We start from the raw sequence: 22,021 nt of genomic DNA, 5'->3' as shown, positions 1-22,021 counted from the left end.
GCGTGCCATAGTAACCCAAGAAGAAACAAATAAATGCTGGGATTTTGATACTATAACGGCAAATTTCGAATTTCCGGTAATTTTTTGAGCAATTCATTTGTATGGATAATAGAGTTTTAAAGTAAGAAGGAAATGGTTACAATCCCCATTGTTCTTATGCCCTATCACCATTGCTGTCATCACATTTGAATTACCTTTATGGCATTTCACTGTATCTACTTACCAGGTGACTCCATGGCATAGTTTATAGTATTTTAAGTTTCACAAGTCCTTGCAATTAAGGACTGTGATAGTTTATGATACACTAACCCACAGAACTGCATACTGCCCATAGCCAACTAATTTACTTAATTCTTTCAACTCGAAGATTAATTATCCACTATTAATAAGTGCTACTAGAAAGCCACTGAGAAATGTGTAGACACTACACATCTAGTAGAGCTGTCAAATACATAACATCACATTCCTAGTGATACTGTACCAACAAATACATGGATTTTACACTGTTAGCTATAGTGCCTTGATGAATCCAGACACAGAATCCTTGGTGAGAATATATAGGAAAAACATAGGAAGTGTACCTACTTAGATTGCCTGGAGAAATATATGGACACCACAGTTCATAGCCAGAACCACAGGAATCCATTCCACACCTTCCCATGATCTCCTTCAGATTCAGCTTGATATTATGTCCCACTAGCCTAGGTCTTCCAAGTGGTGGTTCCTTTTGGGCTTCCTAACCAAAAGTTTGCTTGCATTTCTAATCTTCCCCATGCGTGCTACATGAACCCAACCCATCTCATCCTGCTTGAATGGATCATACTATGCTGAAGCTTACAAATTATACAACTCCAAAAATATGATTCTCTGCAGTCTCCTGTCACTTCATCTCTCATTGGTTCACACATCCTCAATCTGTTTTTCTCCATCCACACGAAACACAAAGTTCACACCCACACAAAAGAACCAGTACAGATACTTTAGTATATTTTAAACTTAATATTTTTATGTAGCTGCTGGGAGGGCTAAAGATTCTGAAATGCATGGTAGAAAGCATTTGCCAAATTTAATTTGCTTTGTGAAAGTAATTTTGATTTGTTACAGTCACTCCCAAATATTTGAACTTTGCCACATTTTCAAAGAATTTATTACCTACTTTTATGTAATAATTCTGTCATGTATAATGGTCAGAAGACATGAATATATAAGCACATTCCTTGCAGAATTCCATGAGCAAATGTCAACATTGCATCCCTAGTGAGTGTGTTCAAAAATACACATCACACCTTGTTAAAAGTCAAATAAATTCACACCTGCAAGTACAGGCAAACTATATACCAGTAGTATTAAATAACTTGTACTAGAGCTTAGTCAGTATGGAAAATCATAACAACTCAGAAAATGGCAGTCTGGATATAATCAGTACTGGAAATTTAACCATCAGAGTGTACATTGTCTGTATAATATGTTTAGTGACATGCTACAACCACCTCAACTATCCTAACACCCAGATATAATATTGCAATTTCAGAGTTTAAAAGCTTTGAGTTACAAAATTCTCCAACTTTATGAGAACTGGTTTTTCCAAATATGTGTAATAAATTCAATATCAGAATATACATTTAGTGAGAAGTTGCCATGTTGTTTGTCAAGGCATACTTGCTGCAAAACATTGCCAAGCTCCGTTGACCAATACAAATACACACGGTGACCAGCCATGCACGGAAGGGGAAGCAATAGTGCTCAAGGCATCTTGCTCCCCCTTTGCCTTTTCCATTTTACCTTGCCTTCTTACTGTGATGTAGTTCAGTCTTGCAGATAATTTGTGTCCACTATAGCTGCAGCAAACATTTCATAATTATAATCTGTTGATAGTCCATAAATCTTAATAACTTTCATGTCCCTAAAGACAGATTCTAACCATCAGATGAGCTCTGTAATTACAGGGCAGAGGAAGGTGCAAGTGTCAAGACAAGGGTTTGTGGAAAGGGCAGCTATACTTAAACAATTATTATTTTATTAATGGTTATCAAGCCTTATATGTACATAATGTAAAATGCTGAATTTAAAACATTTACCAATAATAAGCAAAGACATTCATCACAAAGTATTTATCAAATTCATGCAAAGTAGAACTCACTTTGCAAAACTTAGGGGCCCAAACTTTTGGACTTATCAGATATAGGCATCTGACAGAATCAGCTGACTTGCCACAGCTACCTGCAACTTGCAGAAAACACTGCAATGCATTTTGTGAGAAACTGGCAACTGAAGTTCTACAATGAGTAAAATAGTCCTCATTATATCTCCTCCATAGCCTCCTGAGTAATCTTGACCTTTTCCTTGTCCTTTTTCTTTTTCTTCTTCTTTTCCTTCACCTGAAACAAGAAGATAATACAATTACATAACCCAAGCCTCCAGCAAATATAAACATCAATGGCAGTGTGCCATCAAACACACAACAAAACATAATGCCTGTATTAATATATCAATTTCATTACCAAAGCACTGTTTACGATATACAGGCAGGACTCGGTTTACGCCGGGGTTAGGTTCCTGAGATTTACAGTGTAAATTGAAGCAAATATATAATGGAGTCGTTGCTACAGAAGATCTCGCATCCCTTATTAATAAGAGCAATAGCCTCTTGCATTGATTTCACTGTTAGTGTCCTAACCAGCATTGTGTGTTGGTCACTGTGCCCTTACACCCATACATAGAACTTTTGATGCCTCCCCTCCATACCCTGTCAATAAAAGGTACAGAGTATCAAACCTACAGGCCCAGAACTCATTTTATTTCAAAATGCAGAGTATAACTGATGATCCTCCAACAGAGGTGTAATTCTCTGGTGCAGATTAATTTGTGCCCCCACTCTAAGAAACTACTGCTGTAGCTACATTTACGAAAGTTTTAATCCGTGCACCCCGTGTATCATTCCCCAATCAAGGGCAATAACTCTCTTCACTGCCAAAACAAGCAACAAAATGACCTTCCAAACAAAGCTGTCTAACCTGTTATTTACCGCAGTATCGTCCATCCAGTCTTCTTCAAAACAATGTTTATACACACTATTATTAAAATATTTGCATTGTTTCTCTGTCAAAGAATTCAATTAACACTTCCTAATCATCCGCAATATAGACCAATTATCTCATAATTAAAAAATATTCGGATTAAGTCACACCTCAGATTCAGGGGATGTAAATTTGTAAAACAATGTTGGGGCTTATATTCACTTCAATATGGTATTATGTGACCCACCTAAGCAAGACAAAGTGACTGCATCATTACATACTGAACTAAACATTCCTCTATACATCCGTGTTGCATTCACACGGGTACCTCAATTAGTTCAGAAATATGACTTTAAAATGCAGGTTTTCTTACAAATGGGTCAAATACTATAGGTTGGATGGACATCTGAGAGGCTACTCCTGAATGTGAATTACAAAAAAAGGTTGTGAAACTTTTTTAAATTGTTAAATTTTGTTGTTCATAACAGAAATCACAAAAACACTAGGCAGCGAAATGACACATTAACGTGACTGAAAATTTCTTTGCCCCCAAATGTTTGACTGTTTCACAAGGATGAAAACACTGAACTGAACTTTATGAGGAAATGTGTACGCACAACTGTCTCCTCTTCTTGTACTCCCACATCTTTTGCCTCATCCACGTCCATTTTCGTCTTCTTTTCCTTCTCTACAAGTGTGGTGCCCGGAAAGGGCGGGGAGGAGGCTGGGGATGCACTCAGCTTACGCTGCACAACAGAACAGACAAAATTAATTTCAGTTGCAGTATTTGTTTCCATTTCTCCTGCTATTTTCCAGATAGTCAATCATTGATCATTTCTTGTCACTTCAATCACATTTACCAGGCTTAGATCATCCACACAGCTTCTCAATACTGAAACTGCTTAATACACCAAAAATTCTGTTTCACTCAATGTTCTTTCTCCATAAAACTTGCTGCAACATAACCTAACATTTCATGTTGACTCTCTGTTCTACCAATTTATCATACATATTTTTGACAAATAAAATGAATACTGCAATAATAAAACACTTACTGCAACCATCAAACAAACCGAATTCCAAATATGGCTGTCAATGAGAACTTCAACTTACAAACTGAATACCAATTCCTGGCATAATTAGTCTGAATAATGTAGTTACACAATTCGACATGCACCAACTCACCACCTGCTGTACAGACACACTGATCCAATTATATGTGATATTCCTTGCTTAGAACAAGACATTTTCCTCAGCACTTTTATTTTCATATAACTGCCATTTATGTCGCTACTTCAAAGTATCAGACCATATCTGAGAATAACACAAAGACATTGGTAAAATGACTATCAGGCAAGATTAAGACCAATACCTTGCGTGACTGTTCCTCCACATGCTGTTCCTTCTTGACAGAACTGCAACAAAGCAACAAACTGATTAGCACGAGCACCTGACACCAACAACACAACATACACATGTATTAACCTGGGGACTCACCTGTAGTCCACATAGCTAGTCAGCCATGAACTTGGTGTCTGCTCATTTGGTTTCCCAAATTTATCCAACAATCCTTGTTTGATCAATGTTTTTTTAGCAGATGCCTGAAATCATAAGCATTGCAAAGTAAGTTGCATCCACACTACTGTGACAGTTCCAAGTCAATGCACGTGAAGATTTTAGACAAATAACAGGAAACACAGAACTGGCGATGAAATTATTGGGGATCATCAATGTCGGTTTCATTGTAATAGCTCTACAACAGATCAATTTTTTTACATTCGCCAGATACTAGAGAAAAAGTGGGAGTACAATGGGATGGTCCAATGAGGCCTATGACTCAATTAAAAGAGAAGCTCTTCACAATATTTTGCCTGAATTTGATGTACCTAAGAAGTCAGTCAGGCTAATTAAAATGTGTTTTAAGTGAAACCTCTAGCATAACTCATGTAGGGAAACATTTGTCCAATACATTTCCTATTCAGAACAGCCTGTAACAGGAGAAGCTGTATCGCCGCTGCTTTCCAATGTACAGATTGATGAAAGAAAAAGAGGAAAACAAAAAGTGTGCTGCGCTGAAAATAATCAGAAGAAAGTAGTCACAGGATTATGACCGAGTACTTCTGAAACATATTCTGAAAGAATAAGATAGTAAGAATAAGGACAGGAAATCATTCTCCACTAGAAATAAGAACAAATTTAAGAAGGAAGACAAATATTGATAAATACATTAACAGATAAAAAATGAATGAGTTTCACAGAGTGCAGAGTCAACACTGAACATTAAGAAAGACCAGAGACCTAATTAGAGACACGATAAGTACTTATGCTAAAATATTACAAACAGCAACAAACCCCACATGCATATGTACCACACCAGATAATTCAGAAAGTAAGCAGCAGACTTATTAGCTGTTTGTTCAAATAAGTGAGATGAAAATCCAAGATATTTGTAAGTCACTGCTGCCAGTTTAACAATGTTTGATATGAAATAATTAAAACTATTACACTAAATTATATTTGCTACAAATGTGGCTTCAAATCATGAAGCACAAAAGTTTAGTTCTGCATGCAATGTAGGCCATTCTCTCCAGGTATAGATAACAGCACAGTCTATACCTTGGGTCCCAAGCCCCATTTCCTGGGATATGTGTCCCGATCCATGATTACACGTTTGATCTTAGCGACGATACCATGGTCACAGCCGGCTACTGTGGCAGTGGTCATAAGTGCGATGGCTGAAACCACAGACATGTTTCATATTTATAGAAAAAGTTATTATGTATGACAGTGCTCAAACTTCTGCACACTGACACACAATGGCACATTAAAAAAAATAAAGACATTTGTATATTCACTTCCCATGAAAACTAGACATGTTAATGAATTTGCCTGCCTGTTCTCCGTTGCATACAGCAACATTAAAGATAATATTACACAAACAATTCACTGGCAAGATTTCAGATTCTCGTGGTGGTGAGTACAAAGATGACTATATTCTGGGATGTTACACAATGTAGTCTGGTAGCTTACAGATGTTTTAGAAGTGATTCCTGCCTCCATCATCAGGCTGATGGTGGCAGCAAGAAAGAAGACTACAGCAAACTTCTACCAGACTATACAGCTCAACACCTTCAATTCACTAATAAGTCTAGTCCATAACACAAAATGATCAAAAGCACAGAGGAATTCAGGTCCTGGTACCAAAGAGGCCAGACTCTGCAGGGTCAAAAATAGGGTTCGGATGTTCATGACCTAAAAAACCGAGAAATATGCATGCAAATATGCCCTCAAAAATAGCTAAATATGACCCAAAAAAGGCGAAATATGACCTAATTTGTTATGAAAAAATATTCGCCAAAATTTAAGAAAAAGCGTTTTGTATTTCAATCATGTTATTTATTTGCATATGCATGTACAACTATTACTTTACTCGATTTCCTAGCAATTTTAATCAAAAACCTCAGTCGCTTTAAGTTGTAAATGCCTCATTTTGGATAAGCATCAGATGTTGAGTATATGTGCTCCTAAATAAATAAGATAAATTTTAAGTAAGTCTTTCGTGCATTTCAAATTCATTAATTACAAATAAATAAATAAAATTCAAAATATTATGCACATTTCTTCATTCTCCTTTCTTGGCAGCATTACAATATATAATGATGTGCATTTTTAAGGTCTCAACTGAAAATCTTAGATTGTCGCACAATATGGTCTTGTAACTTGAGAAGCTCCTTTCGACATCACAAACGTTTCATGGCGTTATTAAAAAGTACAGCGATAGAGGAGTGGTTTACTGTATCAAGAGGGAGTAAATCACCAGGGCGGTCAGCAAAGAGCTTACCAATAACAACATTTTTAGAACATCTTCATAACAGGCAGGTACATAGTTTATTCGTAGTGTTGATTCGCTGGAATTAAATGAGTCGTGTATTTCTTCAAGAAAGTTTTGAATTTCTCATTGTTCACTTTGTTCAATGGTATGTTGGCAGACACCATCATTTCACACAGGTCCTTTGAAAATTCTGATGTCTTGTTTGACGGTGAAGGTGTTGCAGTGTTATAGAACAGAAGTCGTTGCTTGCTTTGTCAGCTCAAATTATTTTTGTTTTGCCTTATCACACTGTTGTTGCACATTAAATCCCTTACCAGCTGTAACTTTAACTTCACAAAGTTAACAGAACAGAATTGTTCCATCAGAACTAAAATATTCCTCACCGAAATCTTTGACGAAACCTCTAAACTTCGCACTTTCAGAACACTTCACTTTCGGCATCTTAACTAACTGAAGGATTCACAATTTTCATTCAAAACTGAAATTAAAAGCCCCAATAAAAATATGACATGTCATGTACATCTGAACCCTACTTATTACCATGATAAATCATTCAGTACAGCCAATAATCCGAATCAACATCAAGGTAGTGTCCATATTGTAGTGATGGGTGTTAATCATTCAGTAAACAGAATGACTTGAAGCAGTGAACGTACATAATGAGGATCATCCACATTCCTGTGCTTTATCGAACACATCACAAGAATACGGATGCCCCCCACTATGGTACGCCTTATGTATCTGTAAGACCAAAAGTGGCTCTTGACTTACGTCACTGGCCGTGAAGTCCTGCGGCGTAGTGAACTACTTTTCCGCCGAGTAGCGTTGCCCAGGGTGCGCCCTATGGTGGCGAGTTCACATTGCACCCACAATGATGATGAAGATGAGAATGGAGTAGTTGTTGGGAGAAACCGGGGAAGCCCCGGAGGAGAACTCCGTGATGCCCAGACCACGGCCTTGCCCAACACAAGTTATAAATCCGGGAACCACCAGGAATCGAACCTGGGACCCCAGGATTACAAGCCCAGCATTCTGACCGCTAGACCACTGTGGTGGTTGAGATAAGTATGTGAGCTGTGACAAATTTCATAAGCACAGAATTCATTTATGTATTTTTCCAGCATAGCAAAAATCTCATTGCATGAAGCAGTGCTGTCAGACCACAATGTAGCTGCCTTTGATGACAATCCTTGGTGATGATAATCGTCAAATGGTGTTTAGGATCCAAAATTATTTGGTGCCTTTGTTCTGAATGGTGCGCATGATGTTCCATATGTAACTGTTGTTAACTTATATGACTTAAGAGGTTGATTGGGATGTTCTCCCCATAGTATCATCTGCAGACTGGTGTCTGAAGGGTGAACTATAACTTGACAATACATCTTCTCTATGTCTGAAGTCATTGCATATTTGTTTTTTCTGTTTGCCGTGGAACTTGAGTAATTAATAACTGGATGATGTGGCACGTAGTAATCTTTGACGAAACCTCTTAACTTCGCACTTTCAGAGCATTTCACTTTCAGCATCTTAACTAACTGAAGGATTCACAAGTAAAATTTTACACCAAAATATGAATTTTATCCTCAAAATATAACCAAAATATGAATTTTATCCTCGAAACCAAAATATGCATTTAACTACAAATATGACCAAACACATAAAAATTACATAAATATGCAATTATATGCAAAATAAAAACAGCATAATTGTGATTAGGATAACCCAGTAAGTGTTTAATTTCAGTTTTGAAAGAAAACAGAAGCCCCAATAAAAATATGACATGTGATGAACATCCGAACCGTAGTCATCAGAAAGGATACCTATATTTATTACATTGACATGAATTAATGTGGCATCATAAAAACAGATTTCAGTCATTATAATTATTTTTATGGGGATTCCTGAAGGAATAATCCATATAATATTAAAAACTGAAGTTTGTTCATCTGCCATGTTACTACAACTCACTGTAGGAAATTGAAAAGTATGATTTTAAGGTAGACACCAATGGCATTATGTCTACAATAAATTTAATCCAATCTGTTCAGCAGTTCACAAGTTGAAACATGTGGACAGACTATCCCTATATGTGATCATTTCATGAACAACGTGCAACGAGCGCATAAAACTGACGTGCAGAAAAACCTGGACGGAAAGGGTGGAAACTGAGCTCAAATGCATAAAACACAGAATTTGTTTTAGCAACAGCCTACAGGAAATTGGTCAGTTGGAGGACAAAGCAAGACATGGGATATAACAGGAAGATGAATGTTGGGAAAATAAAATGACAGGATGATGTCACATCCAATGTTGGGAAGTGACATAAGAGACGTTGAATGATGAGTTAGTGAGGAGTACCTGTCAGCTTGCCATACCTAGTGCAACAGCCTCTCCCTTCGTTGTCACAATCACAATCTCCTCATTCAGCTCAATGCCGTTCTCATACCTCAGCACACCTGGCAACATGATCTTTGCTCCATAGCACACAGCATTCACCTGTCAGCAAAATACATTGACATAATCAAGCAACTGTGCATTGGGAATGCCCTTGCACTTTCAAACAAATAATGCTGAGGTGGTTGGCTTGTATGTTATTTAACCTTTTAAAGCCAAAGCTCACCTACATAATATTTAAGAATTCAGTCCATACTGCAAAGAAAACACAATTCACCACTACAAAGAACAATATGTTAAAGCTGTTTAAGAAAATAACATCCAAGTAAGAAACATCATGCTCCATAAAATTAAGCTAGCAAGATAAGAATCACAGTGCATGAAGACCATGTGGATATGCATCTAATATTTATGAAGACCCCCACTTAATGGTACCTGCACCTTGTCGTGGTGGTGGGGCTTGAGTACCTCAGTGACCCCAAGAGCTACTGGTAGGGCCTCCCTAGCCAGATTGGTCAAGGGGGGGGAGGTCAGACTAAGACAGGTACCCTGGTCCTCCAGGTTAGGGGTAGGTTGCAAGGCTAACAACCTTGCACCGCAAAAAGGAAGATGTTTCGAAACCTCAATCAAAGCCTCAGACAGATGTACCTAACAGAGGACTGAATGGAAGAGGAGAATTGAGGAGGCCATGGAGCGAATACAGACCGGAGAGCCATAGAAGAAGAAGACTTATGAAGACCATTCAAGTGTACACTAACAAGTGACATAACATCATACATCTGACCCACAAGCATACATCCTAAACTGAACTTTGAAACTTGCAAAAACATCTATCAGCACTAACGTCAGTAAAACCAATTGGATTTTGCCTGAATTTTACTATCATAAACGCACCTCAATGTTATGGCTGTAAAACCACACAATGAACATCACAAGTTTCATCCTACAAAACAGGAACATAAGGTACTTCTTCAATTTGTCTTGAAATTTCATCTAGCATCATTTCATGGATGACTTAAACCAAATTATTTAGAATAGCTGATGACGTGCCCTTGAAAACAGCAGCTGTTTCTTTGTCATTCAGGAGGGTATCATAATCATTTAGTAGTTGCAAAAATGCTACCTAGGAACCTCTGTTTCAAAGCACAAATCAGATTCAAGACCTCTAAAAGCCAGTTCCTGATTATCAAGCAGACAAGTCAATATCTCAAAATTTCTTGGTTTTTACAAACTCTTTTATTGTGTTTTGAGTTATTAAATTTAAGCCGAGTGTAAAGAGCATCAATTCTTTGTGACCAAAATGCAGAAGATCTAATGTACACTGAAAGTGTGCTGTTTAAGATTTTTGTTTTTTCTGTGAACTATTTACATTACAAAGGTTGTAAAATTCCCCCAAACCCCAATAACTGTCAATTTTTGAAAACAGAAAGCATGGTCAACAAAACAGTTTTAGATTTTTGCAAGTTGTTAACCACAGGTACAAGCACATTACAAAACCTGAAAAGTCCTAGCATATCTTTTTTGTCATTATGTATACTCCCAAGGTTGGAGAAAGGTAGGCAGGGTACCTCATCTTTTATCATTAATTTGTCCATTATAAAGTTCTAAACCTTGAGTAACACCCTTAAAAAAATTCATACAAAGTTACTGTTCACCAAAAAAGGGTCAAAATGCTAAAACTAAAGTTTAAAAAACAACCAGACTAATTTACCATGATTAATGATTCTAGTAAGTAAAGTAAACTGTCCCACTATGCTCCATGTAGGCACTTGGGGGGAGAGGCGGTATAGTTCCTACTCATTCTTGACCTCAGCTCTAGAATGGGGGTGAGTGGTCAGCATCACGCCTTGGCCGCGCCTTACCCCCAGGAAAGGACCCCGGTACCCATTGGATATGTGGATGGGTGGTCCCCAGAGCCAGTCTGGACACAGAGTCTAGAGGAAAAATCCTCTGCCCCTGCCGGGGATCGAGCCCCGGTCGTCCAGTCCGTAGCCAGTCACTATACTGACTGAGCTAAGGAAAGTCATGAAAAGCATGATTATCACTGCATGATGTAGCAATGTTAAAGAGACTTTCTCAATGTGACACATGCATGAAAGCACAGACTGGGACTTGCAGTCATGTTCTGAAACAGCTGCTTCTGTGGTACGCATGAAGGTCATCATATTCTGTGGTGAGTAAATTACATGATTCCAAGCAAACATCCAAACGTTTATTGACTGGAGAAAAGAAAATGTCTCTTACATTCACCTAATTTCAGTGATCTGGCGGTGCACTACTAGCCAGATCACACCATTTGCCACTGTAGTGCAAACAGCAACTCACCGCACTGTCCTTCACGATGATCCGCTTATGGCTGATCAGCAAGCCTTCAAGTGGACGGATCACCCTGCGAAGATAGCATTCATCCTTGTGATTCTCATATAACCACTGAGCATCCAGCACATCATGCAACGTTACCAGGCCAGCTTCCTCCGACTGTATGCCTACAACAGAAAGTGACAAAATTTCAGCTTTGAAATTTAGTCCAGATAAAATGCCAAACAAATTTCATGGCTATGCTGTTATGAAAATACAGCAACTCATTACCATCAAACACCTCAGCTAGCTGATGACATAATAACATAGTTCTCCGTCCTTCAACTGACCGTTGATAAATATATGCTGCAGGCAAGACACAACACAAAATGAAGAACACGGACACTCTTCTATCACAGAACACATTACTATAAAGACGCGATGATTTCAGTAACTGACAATAAAGTCTGTAACTTCACCCACCTCATGCATACCCCAAGAAATATTTATTGGTTTTAATCAAGACAGGAGTAAAGGACATGTTAAATGTAAATTATTTACCAACGTTATTCATACCAAATACTCCAACAATATAATGTATAACTTTGGCTCTCCAGAAAAAGCCACATAAAATGTTGAAAGTTCTCCAGTTTTTTGGCAAAACACTGCAGTTTCCATCTTCAGGATAAATGTATTATGAGAGACTAAGAAGTTCTTATATATAGAAGAGGCAACTGGAATATTTGCTGAAATATTGGCAAACCTCCCATCATTTTACACAGTTCATTCCTGATATGAAGCTGTACATTGAACTCCTGCTGGCCAAACACTATGGCCAAGTGATTAGCACTCATACTTTGTATTCAGGAGGTCCTGGGTATGTAAGTTGGCCTGGAAACTAGCTATCCTGACTGAGGGTTTGCATGGTTTTCCTCAGTCCTTCCAGGAAAATGCTGGGATAGTACTCTGAATTAGACCACAACCACTTCCACATAATTTTCAATTCATTATTCACTATCATCCTCTAATATACTGAAAGCATGACTAAATAAACTAGACATAAACTTTTAAGTAAATAAACTCCAGCCATGAAAACAAAGGACAATAATTCAACTGCACAAGATACAATAATTCATTCACCACCTCTGCCTGACCACTAAACCCTCATCCTCATGCTGATACATTTTGATGGTCAGAGCTTTTTACCTTTTTAAAAAGATGCCAACTTAAGGACTTACCCGACCTGTTGCGGCGCAACTCCAGCATCTGCCCCCCAACTCCAAGCAGAAGTCCCAAGTGCACGCACATTGTGCGCACGTATGTTCCAGCCTCACACTTCACCCAGAAAATACCTGGAATGCACAGATGTTAGTAATCTCTATATGAGTCAGACTAGCAAACAAAGAGGGACAAGGCCAACTCACCCATGTTGCGCTCCATGTCATACTCGTACAATTTACTCTCATAAATAGTTCTCACGCGTAACTGCCTCTTCACTGCTGCAATTAGTGGTGGTCGTTGGAAAAGAGCCCCTTTCAGTCGCTCCAGCTCCAGCGAAACCTGACATCACACAAGTAACATTTTCACTGCTATGGATATGATAACCCCCTGACTGATGTGAGTACAGTAATACACGTGATGTAACGTGCTGATATGGACACAGCATTCTACATCACAGAGGGATGAATTAAATTACAAAATGATGAGCTGAACTGGATGCAGCTAGATCAGGATAGTCCGATTGTGGGCTTTTGTGAACACAGTGATGGAACCTTCAAATTCCACAAAGAAAATGGGCTATTCTTTGACATGCCAAGTATGCAATTGACTTTTCAAAGAATTTCCTGCACCAAAGAGTGAGTGAATGAAGAGCTTAACAAATTTTACTCAAGTAGGATTTGAGGTTCTCACAGCAGTGAGTGGGTTGCAGCATCACGTAGTCTGGTCTACACAGTACTACAACCCAAAGACAGCCATCTTCAAATTTATACCCAACTTGGCATAATCAGGATGTGATGAAAATGTATAAAAACGCACAGAAGGTATAGGTTTGAAAACCTAGAAGGAAAAAACCAATTTGGAGTCCTGTGTATAGACGTTAGGATAATACAGCTGTACCCCATAAGTTTACTTGGCATCTGCTCTCTAATGCAGCAATTATGGCTTGGATGCTGTGGGACTGCAAAGCATATGTTCAATGATATCCCTCCAGGTAAAAAAGAATATGGGTGGTGTTATTCAATCCATAGTTACATGTGCACACTGTTAAAAAATGAAGACAGCTGTCTTCTGGGTTTACCACATTTCAGAGGTACTTGCTGCAGCAAATACCTCTGAAAGGCCAGTAAACTTCTACCAGACTACACAGTGCCACAGCCCAGAAAACAGCCACCTTCATATTCACTACTGTGAAAACTTCAGATCCTAACAAAGAATGGTATTTGGACAGGTGCAGATAGTGTCACACCACCACAATCAAGATGACCACCCCTCTTGAGGCAACAAAATAAATTATGCAAACAGTACAGCCTGGCACGTGGATTTTCTTCTCCTAGGATAGCCAGGAACAATGGTTAGGTTAGAGTACTCCTTCCCAAACTTTTTCCTTCATTACCCAAAACCGCTTATCAGAAAGTCCTTTTTACCCAATGTAGGTAAAACACTAACTGCACTATATGACAAGTGGAGAGAGATCGATAAAAAATATGAAGCAAACAATATCTTTATTTTAAACATTTTAGCAGCCACAAAAAATTTGATAATTATTCACCATGAATATTTCATCACCCAGGTCCCAACTAATGAGTACAATGCCACTGCTCCATCTTATTTACTAGTTCCGCAAAATTGGAGACAGGTCACACCTCACATCGCATTCGGGGTTCAGCAAACAGTTTCGTTTTGCGGTCTTTATGATGGCAAGAGTGGAAAATCCTACTTCACACATGCAGATGCTCGGAAACTGCATCACGGCCTCCTCAGCTACCACAAGATATTCATCGTGAATTGTTAACCAGAAAGACTCCAAATGGCCCTTTTTTATTCAAATAACTTTTTTGCACTGACCTAAGCTCCATCATTTGCTCTGAAAAACCATTAACACTATCAAAGATTTCAGTCAAGTCACACAGAAATTGGTTTACAATCCAATGATAGACAGAACTTTCTAGTTCAGGAAAGTATTCCTTGAAACGAAAAGATGGTTTTGTTAAGTGGGTGATCACAGCAAAAATGACTGAATCTAATAACAAGCGTATGGCGTGTTTATTAAATAGCAAATAAATACTTGTTAGGCTGTTTTAGAGTATCGGTGCACAATGACTGATCGCTTTCTTCAGAGTACTTCTTGTACTTTTACGGTAAATTTTAATGTGTATTCCGAGGTGTGTCGTTAACCAAAGGAAAACCACTTTTACCCTTTTTGGGTAATTTACCCAGGTTTGGGAAGCACTGGGTTAAAGTTATGTTCACAGACTAGTAATAAACAGCTTCAGAAGCAAAACTATAAATACAGTCAATGCAAAAAGCTACAAAATAAAACTGAAGGCTAGTTATAAATTGCTCATTATGATGAAGATACCAGAAAAAAACTTTCATTTTATGTGACTTTTCCAGACATGATAACATTAAGAACTGCACATGACATATTGTGGTTACACCATATACTAATTAAACAAAACAACTCCACTTCATATCTGCAGGCTACTGCTAGCCTTTATTTTTCTTGGATGAATCTGTGTATTTCTTCGAGACATTACAAGTTAAAACCAAACGGATCATAGTACATTAACTTGGGGCAGGCAAGTGACTCAAAGATGTCATGGGGACTACCAAATACAAAGGAACTTGATTTACTTAGTGCCTTTCTCTCACCTTCTTCTCGCTGTCTACCGCTGAATGCAGTTTGAAGACACATATATACTCCTTTCCTGCATTCTGCTGGGACTTGACAAGCCGCGTTGCTTTCTCAATGCACACGATCAGACAGCCTGTAGATGAACCACTCTAATTACTATCAGCTGTATTACTTTCCACAAAATGGCCAAAAGCTACATACAAATTTCCAGTGCAATGATGTTGTTTTCACGGTATTCTAAAGGGTTTTGAAGACGGTAGTTTACAAGGACCCAACAGAGTAGGTACCTCTCACCTGAAGATGGAGACAGAACCAGCCTCCGAAACGTCGTGATTTTAAAGAACAGACGTTGGAAAAAGTCCTGACAAAGAATAATTTTAGATGAAGAAATTTAATTTCAAGTCAAAATTTCAAACTTGCGACTCTTATGCTAATAAATTAATATTTGATATTAATACAAACTAAACAGAGGTAAATGCACTGGTCTGCATGGAAGAGACAGCCTGTGATTTTGCTGATCACTTAAAATTAATAGAGGCATTACCTGTAGTTTTGGGATCCAGTGTTCCAGAATGACCAGTTTTTTCCACTTTCAGTATCCTCTTAACCCATGCCACTACTTCATGAGAACTTGGGTTAGAAGGCTTGTCAAGGTTTAGGTATCCTGAACGCACATATTCACGTATGTCCCTCTTGAGCGGTGAAGCTCCAAATGGCAGTGGGGTGTAATGATTTGTCCGGCAACACAACTTGTCGAAGTTCTAAAACGTGATAGAATTCGCATTGCAGTTGTGATGGTATCATACCAACTGAAGATGGCAGTCTTCTGGGTTGCTATGCCATGTAATATGGTAGAAGTTTACTTCTACCACACTACACAGTGCAACAACTCAGAAAGCCATTTTCATATCTGCCACCATGAGAACCTAAAATCTCATCCTACCAACTGTTTCCCAGAAATAACACAGAATAAAGCTACCTTCAGCAACAGCGGCCACTGTGATGTGTCCAGAGGCTGCACATGTTCTGATGATTCAAGCTGGAAGTCAGTCTTACATTGCACTTCGCCCAGTAACTTGTAAACCTTCTTTTTCTTCTTCTTTTTCACCTTTTCTGCACCCCCCATCACAGCTGCATAAAAGGAAAATATAGTAATTGCTTTCACAATCCAAAGATAAGATTCTCAGTCCCTCATTCTATAGAATAGTGCTACACTTGTCATCTCACTCATATGCTACAGAACTTCAGGTGATATGAGCATGCACTTTGGAATGCAGAGAGATCACATATTGGATTAATAGATGCATCATTCCCAAACAGGAATGACCAAACCAGACAGGGACTGCACTTTAATTCAAGGGGTAAGGAGAATCTTGTGCAACTTACTGCCAGTCAGATCTGTAATCACTGATGTAAGGTTTAAGTTTCTTTTTTAATTAAGGCTCAAATCTAAGACATCGAAATATATGCAAATAAACCAGTTCTAAATTAGAATACAATCAACAATTTTGTGGTATACCATCACATTGGATGAATTTCAAACTAAACTGACGAATTAGCGGTGCTCATTAATAATATACACATACTTCATATTCTGTGTTTAGCTGAACACCGTATATAAACACGAGATATCTTACAGGCCAATCTCAAAAATTATACAGGTAACCCTCGATTTGCGCCGGGAATGCGTTCCTGAACGAACCGGCGTAAACGGAATCGGCGTAAATTGAAACTCTTTTATAATGTAAATCAATGGGAAGTCAATGACATGCGTTCCCAGCACCCAAACATTGACGAGTAATATAATGGCATTAACATTTAAAGCTCTGAAAAAAGTAAATAAAATAAAGGGAATTTAAAAAATATATTTTATACACTTATAATCGGCAATGCGTTGGTCCCCGCGATAGACTGCGATTCTTACATGTGATTGATGTGTACAGGCATCTCTGCTGTTATGCGATAGTTGCATTCATGGAAGACGCCGACCTATAGAAAATCGCGTAGCAAAATTACCGGCATCTCCGCAGAGATGAAATTAGTCCTTTGAAAGTTTACAGCGTCAGGAATTAAACAGCATAAGAGCAAACTCGCATATGCAAAAGTTTGCATTTGACAAACAGCTTTTACCGATTCATCGATCTCATTGGAGCAAATTCGCGTTAACGAAACATACGTATTGCAGAGATGACTGTATTTATAATTTTTATTCAAAATCAGCGATGTGAGAATTACTATTTACTATAACAATCAGTACGAGATACATTGTAAAACGTTATAAATAGTAGTAATTTTTTTTTCACTTTTTGACTTGCTGGTTACAAAATCGGCGTTATTCTGAATCGGCGCAAATCGAGGGCTATCTGTACTTTACAAGATAGTTACTGTAGACAAAATATGACAAACGAAGGACTGAGTATTTCTGTCAAAAAGAATATAAAATGTCACTGCAAAGAACAAGATATAGAACACAAGTAAATATCAAAAAGGAGTTTACTATACTGGAATTAAGCTATTCAATATCTTCCTCCCATCATAGGTCTAAATCATGTTATAAAGAAATGTAAGCTAATACTAAAAGAGAATTTCCTATCTCACTCCTTCTACTCAACAGAAGAATTTACCTCAACCAAAAATTCTCAACTATTATAAATGCTTGTGAGCAACAACAGTGATGATTTCTTGCTGTAATATTGTAGTTATCTGTAAATCACTGTCATAACTATGTAATTTATAACTGTCTTAGAAACATGCACTGTATTTTTGAAATGGCATGTTCTACATCCATGGCTTAGGCCTATGAAGGATCTATGGAATGAAAATAAATTCTATTATATTCTATGCTATTCAAGGAAGTTATGGTGTACAAAAATGTGGACAATAAATACAACCCTCTAACACTGAAACCAAGGACCAAATGTGCAGTAATGCACTTTACTTGAATTTGGAATGTACCCGATTCCAATCCTGCCAGTTAATTACTATTGTGACCACAGTTTTTCATCATATTGCTCATAAAGTACCTTAAATATATGTCACAACTGTTTCCTCCTAGTTCTGCATAATTACCTACCTTATCTCTTTTAACTCAGCAGTAGATACAGAGTCTGTTACTAGAACTATGATGTACTTTTCATCAGTTAACATGCAACACATGAGTCACATTCTTGACATTGCTTAGTCCTTTAATTATTAATACAATAGTGCTCATATTATAGGTATGATGATAAAATATAACATGTTTCGACCTTATTCGGCCATCTTCTGGTTAATAACTTGAATCTAAACTAAACAACAAAAACAATCAATATGGAGTCACTTCTAAAACAAATTCACAATATTAGAAAACCCTTAAAGTTTTTAAATTAAGATATAAAGAGTAAAATGGTGCATAAGAATGTAGTGTTAAAATCTTTGGTTTTTTAATTCGTAAATTACTGATGCAGTAATATGGGTTTCAACCAGTGGACTATCATTCGTGTCGACCGTAATTGCAAATCTGGTGAATGCTGTTGGGGCAAACTTCCATAGTATCACGATCGTAACAGTGCTGGGGTTTCTGTGTCCTACGGGTGGCCGGTATATTTTTGCAATACTGCTAATATAACCATAAAGTAAAGTTTGTCCCACTATACGCCATGTAGGCGCTTGGGGTGAGAGGCTGTATAGCTCCTCTCTTCCTTGACCTAGGCACTAGATGGGGGTGAGTGGTCAGCATCACGCCCCGGCCGGCTTTACCCCCGGGAAAGGACCCCGGTACCCACTGTAGAGGAGGCTGAGTCGGCCCCAGAGCCGGTCTGGACGCAGAGGCTAGATGAAAAAAATCCTCTGCCATCGTCGGGGATCGAACCCCGGTCGTCCAGCCCGTAGCTAGTCACTATACTGACTGAGCTATCCCGGCTCATCTAACCATAGCAGACTGTTATCGGCGAGTACGGAGGTACAAACGGCAAAGACGCAGAGTCCTAACTCGGACAGAATTTGAAATCACAAATGATGGATGCGAACAAAGAGGCTTGATAATCCGGGGGTCCCGATCCGAGACTACAGCGGTGTTGACTGATGAAAAATACACTGTCGTTCTAAAACACCGCAACAGGATGCTCTCTTACAAATCCGTGAACTAAGTGAATAAAGTCATGTACAGAGCGACGTGTCGAGCAGAACAATATTAAGGCAAATCGTCAACAAAGGGAGTGATGTGCTGAGCAGAATCTAGTGGCAGTGGCTGTTCATAATTCCATTTACTCACAAAAACAAAAAACATGCTGCCGATAATGGATCCCATCCTAACCAAACTTCATATGGAAAAACAAACAAGACATACTACGGGAGCAGTCCCCGACATCCACTTTGCACTTTTCTCAAAAACCGGCTCACATTTTTCTATATGTATACACTTACGGTTTGTATTCTCAGCCATGATATCCAACCACGTGCATACAAAACGGCGTCACCTTCCCTACCACAGATAACCCCAAAACCACCAACTAACCAACATCACAAACAGGGATACCAACACATAATGTAGTAACATAGCATACAAAATCACATATTCACAGATAACTTAACGCCTCCTTCAACCCCGCTAGGGGGATCCATGACCTTTGTATCAACACTACAGCCAACACTTTCCTTGGACCGGTTGTAGAACGAACGATCTGAAATGTAAGAAATAAAATTGCAATTACGGTTACAATGAATGAGTGTGAATGGGGCGTTCCTTGTACAGCAACCATTTCTTGATCATTTGTGCATCCCCGTTCTCTTCAGTCCACTAGCAGCCCTGTACCTTCCATGAAGTACAATATCTTGCATGACGGTCATCTAACCTTTCTTGGGTTAGTTAATACTGTCATATCCCGAAGATGTTATATCAGAACTGCTGGTTCCATGCTGAGAGGAATAAATTTTCAAATGTTCGCTGTATGTTTAATAGCTCCTTTGAGTGGATTCCACTGTTTTCTTTTTTTATTTCCCATGTTCCAGTTTTGTTTTATGGGAAATGGGGAACATTTGTAAGCATCCCTGGGTTCACTGATACTTCCAGCTCCACAAGGTGGTATGTCAGAACAGTTGGCTCCCTGATGAGAGGAATCAACTTTCAGATGGAAACTGTGTTTAAGAGCCCTTGTATTGGTGGCCATAATCACGGTGCTTCTGTAGGTCGCTGGGTTCTTGGTGAGGGTTAATCTCTTTAATTAGAGTACTGCACTCAGCCTCTTAGGCACCCTGGTCAGGGTTTTCCTGAACTTGAGTGGTGCTGCATACCCTAGTTGCCATGAGGCCTCAGTACTATTTTGGCTCCTAGCATTTTTAAGCTTCCTCCTGCCACATCCAGATACTTGTGTTGCCAGACAAAACCTGCCTACTTGAAGGCTACATATTGTAGGTCACTTTTATCCACAGGTTTGTTCAAACCACTGGCTCCCTGCAGTGGAATGTTCCCAGCCCACAGGTATGGTAGGACTGCTAGCTCTCTATGATGATATGCCAAAGCTGCTCTATAAACAGAAAAAGTTATATACAATTGGTTAGTCCTTGTCCCCAGTTTTCTTCTCAGCTCCCCGAGGTAGTATGCCAAAACTGCTAGATCCCTACTGAGGGTCAACTTTCAGATAGAGATTCTGTATCAGAGAACTGTTTTATATGGCTTCTGCCATTTTTCTTTTATTTCTCATGTTCCATTTTGGTTTTGTAAGAACAAAAGTCACCAACTGCACAGAACCATACTGGTAGAAGGCACTGATATGATGGGTGCTGCCTAGTGCCCCAAAGGGTTCATTAATGGTACTGCTTTCAGTGTTTAGGTTTGCCTGATCTAACTCAACTTGACTTTTAATTGCAGTGTGACATAAAGGATTCAGTGAACAATTCAAAACCAGTAACACTCCAAGAACTAAAGCATGAAATGAACGGTCATGCACAGCCATCCCAGCAGACACCTTGAACATTTGTCACTCAGTTGTTCCCCACTGTCAACAGTATCTAGAAGTTAATTCTGAACATCTTCAATAGTTCACCATGAGGCAAGAACTATGGCTTCTGGACTAACAATATATTGAACTTTCCTGATTTATGTAATGGGTATTTTTGCTTTATTAAAATGTGTACACTTTTTAGACACACACTTTACTAATAACCCTTTGCGGTTCGATATCGGACTGAGTCTGCCATGTATTTTACGAATTTCTTATGTGAACTGGAGTCAAATTGAGGTTGGAAAACAGTGTCAGCATATCATTCAAGCCTTCTTCTTTGCACTACTTCTATCATAGTTTTCCTGGTAAGTCTTTGTGTACCTTGTAATAGTGATATGAGGAAGGAGAGGAAAGTCATCTTATTCTGACGTGTTTCCAAGCAAGCCAGGATTCAAAACCCAGTGTTTTGCCATACATCGTATACATCGTATATCTGCATGCAAAATAAGAGATGTTTAGACGTTGCCAAAGACATAACTACCGACTTGGTCTTGCTTTATCCTCTACCGAATGACAGCAAGCAGAAAGGCACCACTTATTACATATCCCACTTGCGACAGTGGTACAGTCCATGAAAAATATTTCACAAGGTCAGCATTCAAACAAAAGGAACTGACCTCCTTTCAGACCATATTTCACTTTA

At 38.6% G+C, this 22,021-nt stretch overlaps 1 protein-coding gene and 1 long non-coding RNA gene across 2 annotated transcripts; one reads left to right on the top strand and one right to left on the bottom strand.

Annotated features, from left to right (window-relative positions):
• Nucleotides 1-1,997: 1,997 nt before the first annotated feature.
• On the bottom strand, nt 1,998-19,914 carry Nop60B (dyskerin pseudouridine synthase 1 Nop60B). Its single transcript, XM_022080346.2, has 13 exons — nt 19,802-19,914; nt 16,377-16,528; nt 15,942-16,158; nt 15,415-15,530; nt 12,966-13,101; nt 12,780-12,893; nt 11,569-11,729; nt 9,225-9,345; nt 5,634-5,752; nt 4,515-4,618; nt 4,390-4,432; nt 3,635-3,763; nt 1,998-2,378 (listed from the first exon to the last, which is right to left on the bottom strand). Exons 1-13 carry the CDS (start codon nt 19,818-19,820, stop codon nt 2,301-2,303), a joined length of 1,509 nt encoding a protein of 502 aa, XP_021936038.1. The 5' UTR covers nt 19,821-19,914; the 3' UTR covers nt 1,998-2,300.
• Nucleotides 19,915-19,941: 27 nt separating this feature from the next.
• On the top strand, nt 19,942-21,519 carry LOC147873015 (uncharacterized). The gene is made up of 2 exons (XR_015536578.1): nt 19,942-20,065; nt 21,246-21,519. It is a non-coding gene; the product is annotated as an uncharacterized LOC147873015 (long non-coding RNA).
• Nucleotides 21,520-22,021: the final 502 nt, after the last annotated feature.

This window comes from Zootermopsis nevadensis, unplaced genomic scaffold (genome assembly GCF_977971745.1).
Source record: "Zootermopsis nevadensis isolate Lab colony 2312 unplaced genomic scaffold, Znev_1.0 Znev_ptg000022l, whole genome shotgun sequence".
Taxonomy (NCBI): Eukaryota; Metazoa; Arthropoda; class Insecta; order Blattodea; family Termopsidae; genus Zootermopsis; species Zootermopsis nevadensis.
This window is presented reverse-complemented; position numbering and strand designations above follow the sequence as displayed.